Source organism: Protopterus annectens, chromosome 11.part0 (assembly GCF_019279795.1).
Source record: "Protopterus annectens isolate FY-2018-M chromosome 11.part0, PAN1.0, whole genome shotgun sequence".
Classification (NCBI taxonomy): domain Eukaryota; kingdom Metazoa; phylum Chordata; order Ceratodontiformes; family Protopteridae; genus Protopterus; species Protopterus annectens.
In genome coordinates, this window is record NC_056745.1 from 569,721,996 (window position 1) to 569,741,031 (window position 19,036).

At 37.0% G+C, this 19,036-nt stretch overlaps 1 protein-coding gene across 1 annotated transcript in view; it reads left to right on the top strand.

The window, feature by feature from the left end:
* Positions 1-19,036, top strand: part of OTOGL (otogelin like) — a 3,472,886-nt gene that overhangs the window by 2,518,136 nt on the left and 935,714 nt on the right. Inside the window, exon 40 of the mRNA XM_044088067.1 lies at positions 12,574-12,666. Within this exon, the coding sequence (XP_043944002.1) occupies positions 12,574-12,666 (93 nt within the window). The remainder of the gene's footprint in view (positions 1-12,573; positions 12,667-19,036) is intronic.

Here is a 19,036-nt window from a genome sequence, read left to right on the forward strand (position 1 = left end):
ATTAGTAGAGCATATTCGATTATTTGCATGGTAACTATATGAGATCAGGGTAGGTCAGTAAAGATTGGGAAGATAAGCTAGCAAAGCACTTCACAAGAGAACAATGGGAAGACATTTACATGCTTTTGCTTGGAGGCTTTAGCAAGATTTTTTTTTTTTATTCCCCAAGCAGACTACATAGAATTTTTCTTAGATAGATTGCAAGTGCTGTAGATGTGATGGGAAAGACAGAGGTAATTATGAACATGTTTTTGAGAGTGCAATGTGTTGGCAGATTTTAAAATGCTCTACAGAGTACATTACAGAAACGTTGTAGAGACAAATAGTTGTAACTAATGATATGATTGTTTTGCACTGGGTGATAGCATCTAGATTGCCTGAACATAGTAAGGTCCTATAAGTTCAAATGCTAATGGCTGCCAAAAAGGCAATTAATAGACAACAGAAATCAAAATCTAAACCAAATGTAATTTAATTTCTGAATATTGTAAAGGAGGTACAATAACTGGAGATGTTATCCTTACTAAGGGGAAGTTGCAAATTACATAGAAATAAATGGAATTTCTGGGAACAATGCATACAACATAATGTTCAAGAAGAGGAATGAGGTTTAAGGTAAGGCAAGACTTGATCAATTTATGTAATGGAGTGAATAATCATTATTAAAAAGAAAACATACGTATATCGTATGAAAATAATGAGAAATGTCACTGTTTTACTTTATTTTCTGATAACATATGTGTGTGTGTGTGTGTGTGTGTGTGTGTGTGTGTGTGTGTGTGTGTGTGTGTGTGTGTGTGTGTTAGATTAATAATGTATGTCATGTATGCCATTGGTTACACAGTGGTATAATAAAAAATTTTAAAAATAATTGTATGGTTACAGTGCAGTTTGAAATTTGTGAAGTTCTAAAATGGAGCAAAAGTAGGTGTTTTATGTTTTTTTTTGTCAAACATGCTCTGTTTGCTAATCTAGTCTGCAGGATTTGAAAGTGGCATTAAAGTCAAGAATTCAAGGCTATTGGTTTACAATGGGTTAAGGGAAGTCTACATTAAGGTGAGAAACTAGAATTTCACAATAACTTTAAAATATACTTTAAGATGAGCAGTTACATATGATAAATAGAATATCAACAGACACACGCATGTTTACAATACACACACACACACACAAAGTATGATTAAAATTTATGAAATTAGTATTGTTTTAATCTTTAAGGTTAGCCAAAAGTGCTGTTTGTAGCACCTGTAATATGCCCGGAATTGACTCCTTCTGCAGTTCATGCAGAGTTACATGTACTGGTAGCATATCTAAATACAACTGAAAATTCTTTTTAATTGGACTCATTGCTCCTACTACTGTTGGAACTGTATGGGTAGTCATCTTACACATTGCCCTTGTTTCTGCCTGCAAATTCTGGTATTTTATGACTTTGTGTCTCTCTGTACATAGGACACTGTAATCACTGGGTGTGGAGATTTCAGTGATCATTTCTACTTCTGTCATCTTTTCATGAACTACTATATTTGTTTTTCTTGCATCTATTTTTTAAACTGTTGGCAATGGGTGATCCCATGTGATGTAAACTTCATCATTCTCTGTAATGCTTTGTAGTTCATGTTTCTTATGCTTCTCAGCTATTTCAGTTTTGTAATTTTGCACAATCCTGAATGCAAAAGCCTTGCCACATTATTATGCCTTTCATTCTGCCATTAGTATGTCACACCCAGCAGCAAGATTGGCAACTGTTTCCAATTCGGTTTTATAGAATCTGAGTTTGTCTGTTTATCTAACATGCTCAATGGACTTTGTAAACCAGTGTGTACATAGTTCACTATCCTGGGCCACTACTATTAACGTTTCATCTTTTGATTTGAATGCACCTATCCTTAATCATTCCTGTGTCAGATCCTGATTGACATGAGGTTATTCCAGAACTTTTCTGTACTTGCAACTGTATTTATGTCTTTTCCACATTTCTTGCCTTCTCATCTGATACTGTGCCTTGCATTTTTTCTTTTGTTTTTTGGCACATTTAGTTGCTGCCTGATTTTTTTCTACTTCTGGTTTAGCTTCCATTCCCGCTTGACACCAATATGCTTCTGTTAAACTAAGCAAGGAAAGCATCTTAGACATGTTCTCTTCATGTTTTAGAACTTTCACTCTGTTTGGATCTGCTGAGGTCAGCAGATATCTATGCAGTCCTACAATTGCGGATCTATATATGTCATTCATTTTGAGGAGGCCCCCCTTCAGAATGAAGAATATATAATCTTGGTATTCAATGATTTTTACAACTCATTTGATAAAATTGAAGCTTTTTTTTGTTTTCCTTTCCAACTGATCCAATACCTTTTGGGACCAATCACCCCAAAATTGTAAGTTAGAACAGGAAGAGAAAATTGGTTTATAGCTTGGACTTAGATATCAGAGCTATTTTCACTATTAATTTACTTTTTTAAAATTCTCCTCTGTAAAGTAGACAGCTTAATGGGTTAAGGGTAAGACAAAAGAACAACAGTGAGAAAGAGTCACCTTGAAATATCTCCCTTTGAATTTGTATCCATGGGATAATAATTTGCCCTTTATTATGGGTTTGCTATAGAATGGTTTGCCACTGTTTCATAGTCACTGTAATGTAACTGATTACTGTAGGCTGTATCTTCTACATCTGTAAGCACTCATTTATCCACAAATTTGGGATGATGCTGTCAAATGCTTTTTTGTAATCTATCTATGCCATGCTCAGATTATTTCCCTTTTTACAATTCTTCATTACGACTTTATTTAAGAATAAATTATCATTTGTTCCATATGACTTTTGTTACCCTTTGTTCTATTGCCATGACTGAGTTTTTTTCTAAACGACTATAAATTATGTCTGCATCAATTCCATTGTATAGTTTATACATCATCAGAAGGCAAGTTATTAGTTTTTTAGGTAGCTTGCAGGTTCACTCTTAAGGAGGAGTATCATGTTTTTTTTCTGTTTTTAACTAGGTTGGTGTCTGTTCAGGATGTACATATAAATAGTTCTTGCTCAGGGCTAAATCTTCTCGTAAAGATGTTAATACCTTTAGCCATATGACAGGTACTGCATCTGGGCCTTGTGTTTTCCAGTTAGGAACATTTTATAATTTTGTTGCAGTTTCTCTGGTTGTTACTTCAGGCCATTTCATATCCTCTACATTTGAACTTACTGTTTCTTTTACTTCTTCTATCCATTCTGCATCTTTATTATGTTCCACAGGATCTTCATAGATATTTCTGTGAATTATGTCTGTTTCTTATTTTGTTTGCTAATATTTCTGTTTGCTTTCTTTCTCAATTATCTTTAAAACCTTTTTGGACCATCAATGAATTTCTTATTTTGTAATTGTCCTTTATATTTATCTGCATATCTTCTAAGTTTTTCTGCCTATGCTGATATCTTTGGTTTATTATTTACAATAGTATAAGATCCTGGTCTGTTCTAATACTACACATTGCTTTTATAAGTATTTTTGTTGATCTGTTCCCTCTGCTATACTCCTCTAACAGTGACACTTCTTGTCTTAATTGCTTTATATTTTTCTCTGTTCGATACTTCCATGATATTATTTGATTTCTTCCCTTTCTTTCCCTTACTGCCCTGTGTTTTTGGGTAAGACTTTATCTGTTATTAATTTAGCTGTGCAGTAATATATCCTATTTACTTCTGTTATGTCACATGAATTTCTATTAATAGTCTTAATTACTGCGTCCATTTGTTTTATCAGACTTCTAACATTTTGAGTGTTACTGAATTTCTGTAATCTTTTTATTTCATCCATCTTACTATATCTATCCAGCTCTATTAAATCAAGAGATTCTTCCCTTAGATCATTTTCTTCTTAACTGAGGGCAAATTCTTTGTTCTCCATTTCCTGCAGGTATTCTACAGAAAGCTCCAGAATACCTTCCAGTGACATATTCTCTTCAGCTTCATCCTGAGTCATCCATTGCTCATTCGAATGGGAACTCATTGGCCTATCTCTCCACAACATTGACTGTTTTGGAGTTGCGGCCATTTCCTATTCTTTCCCTTGCTGTGCAACTCCAATTGAACTTTTGTACTGGTTTCCTGCTGAAGTCTCCAAAGTATCTTCATGTGGCAAATGATCAGATGCTTCCTGTTCCACCTGTTTTTCCTTAATTTTAGACTGGCTGTTCTTTCATGCTGTGACATTACCAGAGTTGGATTTTCTACACTAAATCCTTCACCTCACAGGCAATCCATAACTTCAGTTTTTCTTTTTTTAACTTCTCCTTTTAGAATCGTCTTTTCTACTTTTCCCCCTTTGTTATCTTATTTTTTGTATTGTTTGTATCTGAAAGCCTTTGCCTGTATTTCTTCCCAAATAGCTTTGGTACTGCTTTTTTGTATTGATTAGTTTTGTTTTCTCCTTTACATAAATATTGGTCTATATTAAATCTCTTTTTCTTTCCCATGTCTATATTTCTTCTTCAGATGCTTCACACTCCACCTGTTTCGACTTATTTTGAGGACTCCTTATTCCACCGTGCTGTGACATGACCTGTGATAGACTTTCTACACCAAATCCTTCATTTTGCAGATATTATATAACTTCAGCTAGCTTCTGTTTGTTTAACTTCTTGTTTACTAATCTTCTGCTCTGTGTTCCCTGTTTGTGATCTTATTTTTTTGTATGTGAAATTTTCCATATCTGGGTGTCTTTCACTATATTTCTCTTCAAATATCTTTGGAGCAGCTTTTTTGTATTGCTTAGTTAGGCTTTCTACTTTACATAAATATTATACCATATCAGATCTTTCAAATACCAAACAAATCACAACTGATATAAAAGGACCACTGGAGAACACAAAACAGAAGAACTTCCACAAAACCATCCAAACAATGCCAGACAAATTTTCATAAAATCTCCATTTATTAGGTTAGCACTTTCGTAGTGTAAACACACCACTTCTTCAGATATAATCCACAATTAAAAACTTCATCAATATATAATCATATTCATTAGTTAGCACCAATCACTTCTCTACATTAATCGTATTGTTCCCTTAAAGAAGTAATGCATCATAAAATCATATAAACTATATTACAAAGCATAAAAATTAAAATAAAATCATATATCACCACATAGCTTAATCTAAACATACATAATACACAAATCACATATTCTAAAACTTTTATTATAAAATTAATTTGAACAGAGGTCTATTTTTTAAGAAAGGTTTAAGAGGTACCCTATCATTCAACCCTCATCCTTTGTCTGCCCTTAGTCTAATAATCCTCCTACTTTCAGATGTTTTGGTGGAATTGACAATGTCACCCCCTCTCTCATTTTCATGAACCCTTTCAATAACTATGAACCTAAATGTATGCTATAAATCTTTATTGTGAACATGCTTCACCAATGCATTAGTGCAGTCACCCTTTTTAATGTTTAACAAATGTTCTCTAATCCTAAACCTCAATTTCCTATTGGTTTTCCCAATATAGAAATGTGAGCAGATGGTACAGATGGCTAAATACACCACATTGAAAGTATTGCAACTAGCTCTAGCATTAAAAATATATTCAACACCAGAATCTGGATGTATAAACCGGTTGCTATTATCAATGAACTTACAATGTTTGCAGTTATGACAAGCAAAGGTGCCCTTTCTGGTACTAATAATCTTATCTTTTTTCATCTTCTTCATCATGTTTTGGGTAGCACAAAGCCCTCTTTAGGGATTTTTTGCTTTTAAAGAGAAAATTGGGTTTATCCCCCACAATATCTCAGGGTCCTGTGTCAGAACAGGCCAAAATTTTCTAATCGTGTCTGTAATCAAGTGCACATCACTTGAAAACTGAGTAGGTACCCATAACTGATCCTTCATTTTCGCATCTTTGCCAACTGTCCCAGTTTTAAACGAGCTACCCTGTTCAGAAAAGTACAGTCTTCCTACATCCACCCTCAGGCCAGCTGAATTAGTCAAAATCTCATGAGTCCTCTTTGTAGAAATCTACATTGTAGGTCAGCCAGTCCTCTGCTGTCAGCCTAGAGACCCTCAGTGTCTGGCCTTTTACCACATTCCTAAAAATGTGTTTGGGGTGCATACTACTTCCATGCAAGAGATGATTCCTATGACATTCCTTTCTATACATTTTGGTAGTCAAATTCCCTTCATCATTCCTATATATGCAAACATCCAAAACGTTTATTTCATAACATGAGTATTTAACCTCAAATCTGAGAAATGTAGAGGTGGTATTAATCTCTTCACAAAAAATCCCGAGATCTTCACTACTACCTCTCCACAATAACAACAGGTCATCCATAAAGTGTTTGTAAAAGATGATCTGTTCCCATTTCTTGGCTGGTAAAATGGGCTCATTCTCCCATTTAGCCATTACAAGGTTGGTGTAGCTATAAGCACATGAAGTGCCCATAGCTATACCCTCCTTCTGCAAACAGGCTTTATGATGAAACATCATAATATTATTGTTTAAAATAAGAAACATAAGCTGACATAGAAAATCAATGTGTGTTCTGTCATACATCCCATCTGAAAGCAAATAATCTTTTAACATCCCCACCCCTAATGCATTGGGTATACTTGTAAACAAAGAGCACACATCTAAAGTTACCAATATAATTTGTTCATTTTGAAAATCAGCAGTATTTAAAAATCTATGCAAATCTATTAGAACCTTTTTTGTGTCTCTTAGGATATATATATTTTTATCAACAACAGGTCTCAAATTCTTCTCAATAAAAAGAGATAAGGGTTCCTTGACCCAATTCCTCCCAGAAACTTTTGGTCTGAGTGGGGGATTAGTGAGATACTTGTGGACTTTGAGCAGACCATGAATAACCGGTATGAGGGATTTGGGCATTTTAAAGTAATGAAATAAATTCAAATCAATAACATTTCTAGTGAACATATCATGTAAGGCCTGTTCTAATTTCTTAATAAGGTCCTGCATCTCAGTATGACTAATAGGTCTATAGGTGTTACCGTCACTAAGCATTTCAACCATGGTATTATGGTAATATTCATTATTCATAATGACAATAGGCCCTCCTTTATCTGCCAGTTTCATTATTATATTCCTATCAGACTGGAGTTATTTCAATGCTTCATAGCCAGACCTATTGAAATTATTAAAAGTAGATTGTTTCCTATCACCCAATTTTGCAAAGATCTCACTCTCACATGGTGGAGTGTTGCTATGAATAATGAATAATAACATAATACTCTATCATCTTTATGTCTCTTTTTGGGCCTGTCAGTTTTTTTTTTTTTTTAGACTACTATTTCCTTCTACAATGTGGGGGGGGGGGATCATCCTCCCCTTGAGCCTGCCTAACTCCATTGTAGGAATGTTTCTGTGTCTTGAAGATTCTACACTATAATTTTTCCGGTCCTGGCACCAGTGCACCTACCAGGATCGGGCACTTTTTATCCTGGGACTTGTGCACCCAGCTGTCTTTTTATATTTTTTAACCTACTTCTGTCCATGATATATGCTATATAAAATAAAGTCTATATATATATAATTGCCATCTTTGTGAGATTTTGTAAAAACAAGGTCCACTTCATGAAAGCATTCACCAAGACATGATGATTAATCCATTTCCAGCAATACTACTCTCCTTTGCTTTTGATTATAACGTCTCTCCCTCCTGATCCTAGCGTGTGTGCTTGCTGATGTAGAAGCAGGCTATTTATGTATAACACCGATAATTCATCATACTAGTAGTTGTAACCTGAACACCATTAAACTTGATCACCTAAGTTAGTATTAGGCTGTTAGTCAGCAGACCATTACAAGCCTTGCCTCATATGGACAATACAAGATAGACCAAGGGAGAATCTAGTTATCTAGGTTTACCTTGAAGGTATATGGGTACTACCCTGTTTGAAATATAGTATCTTATTTTTCTGCTGATAATGTTTAAATTCATCAATATATAATCATATTCATTAGTTAGCACCAATCACTTCTCTACATTAATCGTATTGTTCCCTTAAAGAAGTAATGCATCATAAAATCATATAAACTATATTACAAAGCATAAAAATTAAAATAAAATCATATATCACCACATAGCTTAATCTAAACATACATAATACACAAATCACATATTCTAAAACTTTTATTATAAAATTAATTTGAACAGAGGTCTATTTTTTAAGAAAGGTTTAAGAGGTACCCTATCATTCAACCCTCATCCTTTGTCCGCCCATAGTCTAATAATCCTCCTACTTTCAGATGTTTTGGTGGAATTGACAATGTCACCCCCTCTCTCATTTTCATGAACCCTTTCAACAACTATGAACCTAAATGTATGCTGTAAATCTTTATTGTGAACATGCTTCACCAATGCATTAGTGCAGTCACCCTTTTTAATGTTTAACAAATGTTCTCTAATCCTAAACCTCAATTTCCTATTGGTTTTCCCAATATAGAAATGTGAGCAGATGGTACAGATGGCTAAATACACCACATTGAAAGTATTGCAACTAGCTCTAGCATTAAAAATATATTCAACACCAGAATCTGGATGTATAAACCGGTTGCTATTATCAATGAACTTACAATGTTTGCAGTTATGACAAGCAAAGGTGCCCTTTTTGGTACTAATAATCTTATCTTTTTTCATCTTCTTCATCATGTTTTGGGTAGCACAAAGCCCTCTTTAGGGATTTTTTGTTTTTAAAGAGAAAATTGGGTTTATCCCCCACAATATCTCAGGGTCCTGTGTCAGAACAGGCCAAAACTTTCTAATCGTGTCTGTAATCAAGTGCACATCACTTGAAAACTGAGTAGGTACCCATAACTGATCCTTCATTTTCGCATCTTTGCCAACTGTCCCAGTTTTAAATGAGCTACCCTGTTCAGAAAAGTACAGTCTTCCTACATCCACCCTCAGGCCAGCTGAATTAGTCAAAATCTCATGAGTCCTCTTTGTAGAAATCTACATTGTAGGTCAGCCAGTCCTCTGCTGTCAGCCTAGAGACCCTCAGTGTCTGGCCTTTCACCACATTCCTAAAAATGTGTTTGGGGTGCATACTACTTCCATGCAAGAGATGATTCCTATGACATTCCTTTCTATACATTTTGGTAGTCAAATTCCCTTCATCATTCCTATATATGCAAACATTCAAAACGTTTATTTCATAACATGAGTATTTAACGTCAAATCTGAGAAATGTAGAGGTGGTATTAATCTCTTCACAAAAAATCCCGAGATCTTCACTACTACCTCTCCACAATAACAACAGGTCATCCATAAAGTGTTTGTAAAAGATGATCTGTTCCCATTTCTTGGCTGGTAAAATGGGCTCATTCTCCCATTTAGCCATTACAAGGTTGGTATAGCTATAAGCACATGAAGTGCCCATAGCTATACCCTCCTTCTGCAAACAGGCTTTATGATGAAACATCATAATATTATTGTTTAAAATAAGAAACATAAGCTGACATAGAAAATCAGTGTGTGTACTGTCATACATCCCATCTGAAAGCAAATAATCTTTTAACATCCCCACCCCTAATGCATTGGGTATACTTGTAAACAAAGAGCACACATCTAAAGTTACCAATATAATTTGTTCATTTTGAAAATCAGCAGTATTTAAAAATCTATGCAAATCTATTAGAAACTGTTTTGTGTCTCTTAGGATATATATATTTTTATCAACAACAGGTCTCAAATTCTTCTCAATAAAAATAGATAAGTGTTCCTTGACCCAATTCCTCCCAGAAACTATTGGTCTGAGTGGGGGATTAGTGAGATACTTGTGGACTTTGAGCAGACCATGAATAACCGGTATGAGGGGTTTGGGCATTTTAAAGTAATGAAATAAATTCAAATCAATAACATTTCTAGTGAACATATCATATAAGGCCTGTTCTAATTTCTTAATAAGGTCCTGCATCTCAGTATGACTAATAGGTCTATAGGTGTTACCGTCACTAAGCATTTCAACCATGGTATTATGGTAATATTCATTATTCATAATGACAATAGGCCCTCCTTTATCTGCCAGTTTCATTATTATATTCCTATCAGACTGGAGTTATTTCAATGCTTCATAGTCAGACCTATTGAAATTATTAAAAGTAGATTGTTTCCTATCACCCAATTTTGCAAAGATCTCACTCTCACATGGTGGAGTGTTGCTATGAATAATGAATAATAACATAATACTCTATCATCTTTATGTCTCTTTTTGGGCCTGTCAGTTTTTTTTTTTTTAGACTACTATTTCCTTCTACAATGTGGGGGGGGGGGGGATCATCCTCCCCTTGAGCCTGCCTAACTCCATTGTAGGAATGTTTCTGTGTCTTGAAGATTCTACACTATAATTTTTCCGGTCCTGGCACCAGTGCACCTACCAGGATTGGACACTTTTTATCCTGGGACTTGTGCACCCAGCTGTCTTTTTATATTTTTTAACCTACTTCTGTCCATGATATATGCTTTATAAAATAAAGTCTATATATATATAATTGCATTTTGTAAAAACAAGGTCCACTTCATGAAGGCATTCACCAAAACATGACAATTAATTAATTTCCAGCAATACTACTCTCCTTTGCTTTTGATTATAAAGTCTCTCCCTCCTGATCCTAGCGTGTGTGCTTGCTGATGTAGAAGCAGGCTATTTATGTATAACACTGATAATTCATCATACTAGTAGTTGTAACCTGAACACCATAAAACTTGATCACCTAAGTTAGTATTAGGCTGTTAGTCAGCAGACCATTACAAGCCTAGCCTCGTATGGACAATACAAGATAGACCAAGGGAGAATCTAGTTATCTAGGTTTACCTTGAAGGTATAAGGGTACTACCCTGCTTGAAATATAGTATCTTATTTTTCTGCTGATTATGTTTAAATTCATTTAACTTGGTATTTGGGGAACCATTTGTTCTGTGACTGGACAGTAGGACCAAGAGGCTGGATTTTTCATGGCTCAGAAATCTACTCACAGATCCCCACAAAGTAATCTATAAGAAACTGTGTATACGGAGAGGGCTGCCAATCTGTCCTGATAACTAAAATGTTTGAGGTCACTGATCTTTTTAATTAGGAACCTCTCAATTCTCTCAAATGGAGTGATATTTTTAAACAAATACATGCTAAAAAGGGCGTTGTAATCAAGGGTATGATGAGATTCAAGTTAAAGGGAATTACATCTTTGGATCTAGAGAACATGCCTTTGGAAATTAAATGATCCAGCTAGAACCACTGTGGAAACATGATGGTCAAAAGATAAGGAATGATTATCAAGAGTGCCTGCATCTCTTACAACAGAGCCTGTTTGGGGATGTCAAGTGTATAACAAGTATGATATGTGAAAATAATTTGTTTACCAAAATGAACTTTGCTGCATTGTTCCACATTTAATTTGAGACCATTGTCCTTATAGCAATTTTAGAGCAGTTGTGAGCCAGATGTGTTGGAGAGGCCTCACATTGAGCCCTCTGGTACACCAGTTGCAACCTTTTTTGGTTTTCAGAAGTGGTATCTATGATTCTAGTCATATGAGTTGTGTCAGATAATCATATAGATATTTATTGTGCAACATAAGAACTTATATTCAGATTTACAAGTAAGTCAGTAATGCCAGCATGGTGAATAGTGTTAAAGGCTTTGGACAGATACTGGTGTATTTCTATGTAAGAAAACACTTATAACAAACCTCAATGAGGTCTTTGCCCCTATACATCCAAAAAATGGAAAAAAAAAAGAAAACCTTTCTATGTCTCCCTTCCACTTCATTAAAAAGGTAATAGACCCCCATATGCTATGAGAAGGTACTCCATAACCACTATTCATTGCTTTAATGACGTTCAAAGAAATCAGTGCAGTAAAAGTGACAGAACCTTCATTTTACATAGCTGAACTAATATGGTTCCAGGATTAACAGATTTTCAATGTCCTGATAACTGAGGTTGAAGTTAAAGCATTCCCGAACTTTACACATTATTTAAGTCTAATTGGGTGTCATACTGAAATGTTGGCACTTGTAATAAAGAGTGCTGATAGATCAAAAAAGAAAGACTGGATCTGCAGGAGAAGAGTAAATCTCAAACATTGCTCTTTAACTTTAAAATTCTGCACTACCCAATGTGGGGGGCAAGATCCCCACACTCCCAATCTTATATATACCAGCTCTAAGATCATCATACCTCAGAGAACAGGGTAATGTGGCCAACTCAGAATTGATATATCCAAGTCTATTTTTTCAGCCATTCAGTCACTGTATTTTGAGATTCACTCGTGGGTGAGTCCTGACTTTTGAACTGATTATTAACTACATATATTATGGCAACTTACTTTTCCTGTTCACCTGGTGAAGGTATTGGAAATACGTGCTCACTTTGTTCCTCTGTGACTGAGGTTCCTTTCCTTCCAGCATGTGTTTGAGTGATGTTATGAAAAATAACTGTCATTGCACATTTATAGTCAGTCCAGTACCAGTGTCGGCCTTCAAGTAAAATACATTGTTGACACTGTACATGAAAACATTGTATAAATGCTAACACTTCTTTCTTTTCTATTAAGGTCCTTTCAGGAGGCATTGCAGGACTGTGTTTTAACATATTAAATATCACAACAGGACCTTACAAAATCCTCATTAATCATCAAGAAAGAAAAGTAAGTATGGTTTAAAAAGCAATAAGCATGTTATTGAAAACTGACAGCTAATGCTATATTTAACAGGCATTATATATTTTGCATGTGGTAGCAGACTGTATTATTTGTGACAGATATGAATCTCAAGACAGTCAAGTAAGTTATAGATTGATGATGTGCCAGATGATGGTATACCTATAGTGTAAAATAAAGCTGTAATGCATGCAAAGGGTGGGAATTACACATGGATTTACTGTTGAATGAATAAACTCTGTCTAACTCCAACCCTAGGGTGTTTTGCGATCCATGAAGCAGACAGGTAACCGTGCAGAACCTGTATTGGTGTTAGATGTGTATACAGAAAATGTCCATGTACAGAAATGTAAAAATTGAACAGGGGCTGTAAAAGCCCAAATCGAAGGTCAGAATTGCCATAGTAGGCACAGATATCTACAAAACTATACACCGTGAGTCCAAAAACGAAAGCAAAATAATACTTTTTAATACCCAAATTATGTTTGCATGGCGCGCAACTAAGCGCAAGCATGAAAAAAATATAAAAATGTTTAAAAACTAAAAATAAGACATATGTGAGAATAATGCATTATAGGTTCATAGGTTCATAGGTAGGTAGGTACTAAGCTATCTGCCTGAAGGCATTTATAAGCCTAGCCAGAATGTGTTGGCTTTCGCCGCCCCTTAGTTTAATTCCCTGTGCCTCTGTCCAGCAGAGCCATTGAAGTAATCCCTGGGGTGAACTTTCTCTTTCCCATCCACTCATCAAGGTTTCTCTTGAAGAAGGTTAGCGAGGAGCTCTGCCTAATGCAGATTGGAATCTTGTTCAAGAGCATGGGAAGTCTGTGGGACAGGAATCTATCCCTCCAGCACGTCCTATTTATTGTTGTGGTGAGGTTTAGATCCCTGGAGCATGTGGGTCAAGGGGATATGATTTTCTTTAGGTGGAGCATGTCCATCAATTCTGGGTTGGACATGGCCTTGTATGTCAGGCAGAGATCACCTCTGAGTAGGCGGTATGCAACCGAGTACAGCTGGAGTTTCTTCAGTCGAGCTGCATAGGGCATCTGCTTGAGGCCAGTGATCCTCTTGGTGAGGTACTTCTGTGGTCTTTCCAGTTGTTGCAGCATTGTACTCTATGATGGGTCTGATGAGTGATGCATAGAGGGGCTCAATGACCTCTTTCAATCTGGATGCAAACCCATTTGTGATTAGGTGGGCCACATAGAAGGATTTTCTAACCACTCTGGCAATGTGATTATTAAAGAAGAGGTTACTATCTATTTGGGTCCACAGATCCCTTATTACGTCTTCTGTATTTAGTGGGCTACCACCTATGTGGTAGTTTGTGGGCACTTTGTTTTTTCCAAAGAGGATGACTATGCACTTTTTGGCATTTAGCTTGAGGCCATGGTTTTGACACCAGCTATCTGTCTCAGTGAGACCCTTCTGGATGTCAGCCAGAGAGTCAGTTATAGCCCCTAGTTTGCAGCCGTCTGCAAACTTGGTCAGCCATAGTCCTCCTGTGATTGTCTGTACCTCTGAGAAGTATACACTGAACAGGAAGGGTCCTAGGACTGAGCCCTGGGGAACATCACTTTTAACTGGTGTAGAGTCAGAACTAGCTCCTGCAAATGTTACCATGTGGGTTCTGTCTGTGAGCCAGTTGGCAACCCATCTCGTGACATAGGGGTTTATGTTCAGGCTGGTGAGTGTGTCTACAATACCTGAGTGGGGAATGGTGTCAAAGGCCTTTGCAAGGTCTATTTAGGCTGTGTGGACCACATTTCCCTCATCTATAGCCTTGGTAACTGTCTCAAAGAAGTCCACCAGGTTTAGGAGGCATGGTCTGCCCTTAACAAAGCCGAACTGGGTAGGGTCCAGTGTTTGGAGGTTCCCAATGTCTCTGTTAATGAGATCCATGATGATGTGCTCCATAGCTTTGCAGACCAAGCTAGTCAGGCTTATAGGGCGATAGTTCCCGGGGTCCTTTGTGGCTCCACCTTTGTGGAGCAGAATAACCGTTGCTGTGCACTACTCTGTGGGCATGTAGCCTGTGGAGAGGCTGAGTTTAAACAGTGTGTTTAGGTGAGGGATTAGTTCATCTTTGAGCTCATGTAGGATGCAGCCTGGGACACCTTCCGGTCCCATTGAAGCTGTGTTTTTGGCTTTTGAGAGGGCTGCTTTAACCTGAGTGTCTGTGATTTCAGGGGCACTACATTCTTCTGGTTTAGTTATGGGTCCTTTTGGGGGTGAGAGGGAGGTGATGTTTGCACTAAACCTGTCTGCCAGGATGTTGGCTATATCAGTCGGTTCAGTGTATTTTGTGCCATTCTGCACTAACTCTGAGCAGATCTGAGAATTGCCACTTAGATTCTTGACATAGCTAAAGAATGCCTTGTGGTTATCTTTGGAGTCCATGGCAATTTTTCTTTCAAAGCTAACCTTGGATGATTTTATGAGGGAACATAGTTTCTTGCTGATACTGATCAGGGATGTCTTCCCTTCTTGGGATTTTACTCTTTTCTGTACTAGTTTCCTCCTTCTGTTGTATAGCTTGTTTATGGCAGGGGTCCACCAGACTGGTTTCCTTTTCTTAGAGGAGTGAGCCTTGGTTTTGTTTGGGATAGCACAATCCATGCATTCTTGTAGGTGCCTGTAGAGTGCATTAGTAAAGGATTTTGCAGCTTGGATAGCATTATCCTTTAGCATGGGGGCTTTGAAACTTCCCACCTTGGTCTTAAGTAACATGAAGTTTGCTTTTGAAAAGTTTTTCACGGTGGTTTCTTTGACCGGGGGTGGTGGCAGAATGTGGATATCCAGACTGATTAATTTATGGTCAGATCTAACCAACAAAGGGTTGACCTCCAGTGTGGAACACCGGTCGCCCATGTTGGTGATGACCAGGTCCTATATGTTGTCACCTCTGGTGGGGGTGTTGACCAGTTGATCCAGGACATTTGAGTTTATAAATTCTAGGAAATGTTGGACAAGGGAGTTTGTACTTGAGTAGTTCACCTAGTTAATATTTGGGTAATTGAAATCACCCAATATCAGGGTGTTTGGTAGGACCAAAATAGAAAAAAACAAAACCAGTAGAAAACACGATCCACGGGAACCTTGTCCGGAAGAACAAAGCTGAAATAAATCTGAACGTGTTTTTATTATTAAATGAAGCGTTTTCGCCACAACTATGTTATGGCTTCATCAGAGAAATACAACAACCGGGCAAACAGCCCCAAGAAATATTCAAAAAGCCAGGAAATGACATATTATCCACTTCCTGAAAACAGGATAATACAAAACGCTGACGTATCTCATCAATTAAAAAGTCTGAAAAACCATACATAAGCACACGTAAAGTTAAAATAAAATTAAAAATTTTTTTTAAAACTTAACTAGTTTACTTACACTTAAAAAAGTGTGATATGTGTTTAAGTATAAAAAATTAGTATTATATATTTAATAAAATAAAACTTTCAGTGGATTAGCATCACTCTCAATAAAATAACAAGGGTAAGTAAATACCAAATAATGCAGTTTGTCCTATGCAGCAAAAAGTTGTTTTGATGTATATACAACCATAATTTGCAACAATTCGCTAAAGTTTTCAAAGATTACAACAGTGTGCCTATCTTAAATAACTCCTTAATTTCAAAACAGGAGTTATATTAAAATTAATATTAAGCCCAGGGTGCCGGAAGGCATCTAGTCGCAATTGCCATTCCAATTCACGGTTCTCCAATATGAGTGAGAATGGGCCCCCCCTAGCTTTTAATGGCACATGGTCTATGGCCATGAAGTGAAAGCTATGACCTGGGTAGAGGTCAATATGCTTGGCCAATGCATTGTCACTCTTCCTATTTTTGATAGCGTACATGTGTTCATATACCCGATCACGGGCTCTACGGTCCATTTTGCCAATATAGAAAGCGTGACAACAGTCACACGTAGCTATATAAATGATGGACTTACTCTCACAATTCAAAGGGAAACAAATGGTATATTTCTTACCCCTAACGGTGAACGTTTCACCTGATTTGACCTTATTGCAAAATTTGCAAAATCCACAAGGGTACATGCCTTTCTGTTTATTAAAGGTATATTGGGACATGTCCCTTTGTAACAGTTCCTTAAGGTTGCTGGCCCTTTTGAACACAAATTTAGGTGCACTACCAAGCTTTTCTACTAAAAAGGTATTGGTGGCTATAAAATGCCAGTTTTTACGTATTATAGGTAAAATACCTTTAGAGTTCTTACTAAAAGTAGTAATGAAACTCAAGGAAAAGTCACATTCTTCACCCGGTGAAGGTGGTTCCACTGTTAAGCCAGTGCTGGTGTTCAGAACAGTGGCGCACCCAACATCAGTGGGGTCAATAGAAATAGAAACAGATTGGGCCAATAGAGGTTTATAGAAGCCGTTCACCCTTTTGCTGTCAACTTCTTGAATCAGGTCAGACAGTAGTGAGGCAGGATACCCACGATTTGTAAACAATTCTCTCAGAAATTCACATTCTTTTCTAAAGTCACTGATTGTACTGCACATTCTCCCTGCCCTTACCAACTGTCCCTTTACTATGGAACGTTTCTGTTGGTACGGATGGAAACTAGAGAAATGCAGGAAAGAATTGCAGTACGTGGGTTTCCTGTAAACTGTTGATGTTAAAACCTTACTTCCTACATCCTTCACTAACTTAACGTCCAAGTAGTCTATCTCGGATGATGAGAAATTGAATGTGAATTTTAGGAATTCTGTTGTTGAATTCAGAACATCCACAAAAGCTTCAGCCTCTAACCTAGAACCCCTGAACAGTATAAAGATGTCGTCAAGGAACCTGGTGTAATATTTCACTGGACTCATCAACCCAGGTGTCTTATGTAGGAAATTGGTCTCCCAATAGCCCATGAAATAATTAGCAACGCTCGCCCCACAGGGCGAGCCCATAGCGACACCTTGTTTTTGAAGGAAGAAATCACCATTGAAAGTGAAATAATTGGAAGAAAGGACTATGTCTAATAATTCAGTAACCAAATCCACTTCCAACCTAGAGGCCCCGAAGTCCTTAAGTGATAGACCTATCCACTCTATAGCCTCCTGATGTGGAATGGAGGTATATAGGTCTACCACATCGATAGTTAAAAAGTTATTTTCACCATCAAACGGTATACCATTGATGTTACCTAAGAAGGACCAAGAATCCTTGCAGATACTAGAAATAGATTTAATATATTTAGACAAGATGTTGTTAATGAGTTTGGAACAAGGGTATGTGATGGATGACCTCCCGTCAATCAGAGCCCTCATAGGAGGATTATTGATATCCTTATGAATCTTAGGGATTCCAAACATGACGGGGATTTTTGGTAGAGTGATATCAATATAATTAAATGTATCGATATCAATTTTCCTTTCAAGGAGCAAGTCACGAAAGTAACCCCTGATCCTATGATACACTCCATTAACCTCACTCTTCGAAGACTTGGTATAAGCAATGGAATTCAATACACTAGACATTTTTTCATTATACATGAGGTCATCAAATAAAACAAGGCCACCCCCTTTGTCCGGTTTAATAAGCCGTACCGGTAAACGGCAGAGATCATCCAGCAAGGAAAGTTGTTCCTTAGTGATGTTAAAGTCACCCCTATCTGCGAGGTCTTGTGTATTGTTAAAATGGTGTCTGAAATCTACCTCACAAATGCTCTCAAACAATTGAAGGAGAGCATGCAGTGGGGGATTAAACACGCTGGGTAGTATGAGTGGTGTCATATTAGTGTCACCACTATCATTACCTGAACTAGATGTGTCATAATGGTTGTTGAACATTAACTTTAAATTTAACTTTCGTACAAAGCATTTAAGCTCTATAATGTCCCTAGAAATGTTACCAAATCTACTAGGGACAAAGGTGTTACCAAAGGCCAAAAGTTCAATCAACTCATCATCCAGTGTAATGTCAGAAAAATTATAGATCTTAAAATCTCCTTTCCTGTTGGTAAGAATCACTGGGAGAATAATCGAAGGAGGTGGATCAAGTAAACTTGGTTCAGGAGGCAAATGTGCACTCAGGTTAAAGTCTAGTTGTTCCGGTTCTTCCTCCTGTTCATATAAGGCTTGTTGTTGCATTTGCCTAAAAAATTGCTGTTATCGCCTTTTTTATTGTGTCCTTGATTTAAATAGGCGTTACTAGGCCCTCCATTGTCCCTGGAAAAACCTTTGATTCTATTACTACGTCTAGGACCAATGTCGACTTCACCCTCGTTGTTCTCCCCTGTAGTGTCAGCTACACCACAATTATCGTCATCAAGTTCGGTCAATCGACCATTACTTACTGAATTGGTCGAGATGCCATTAGGCAACACTAGTCTGGGGTAT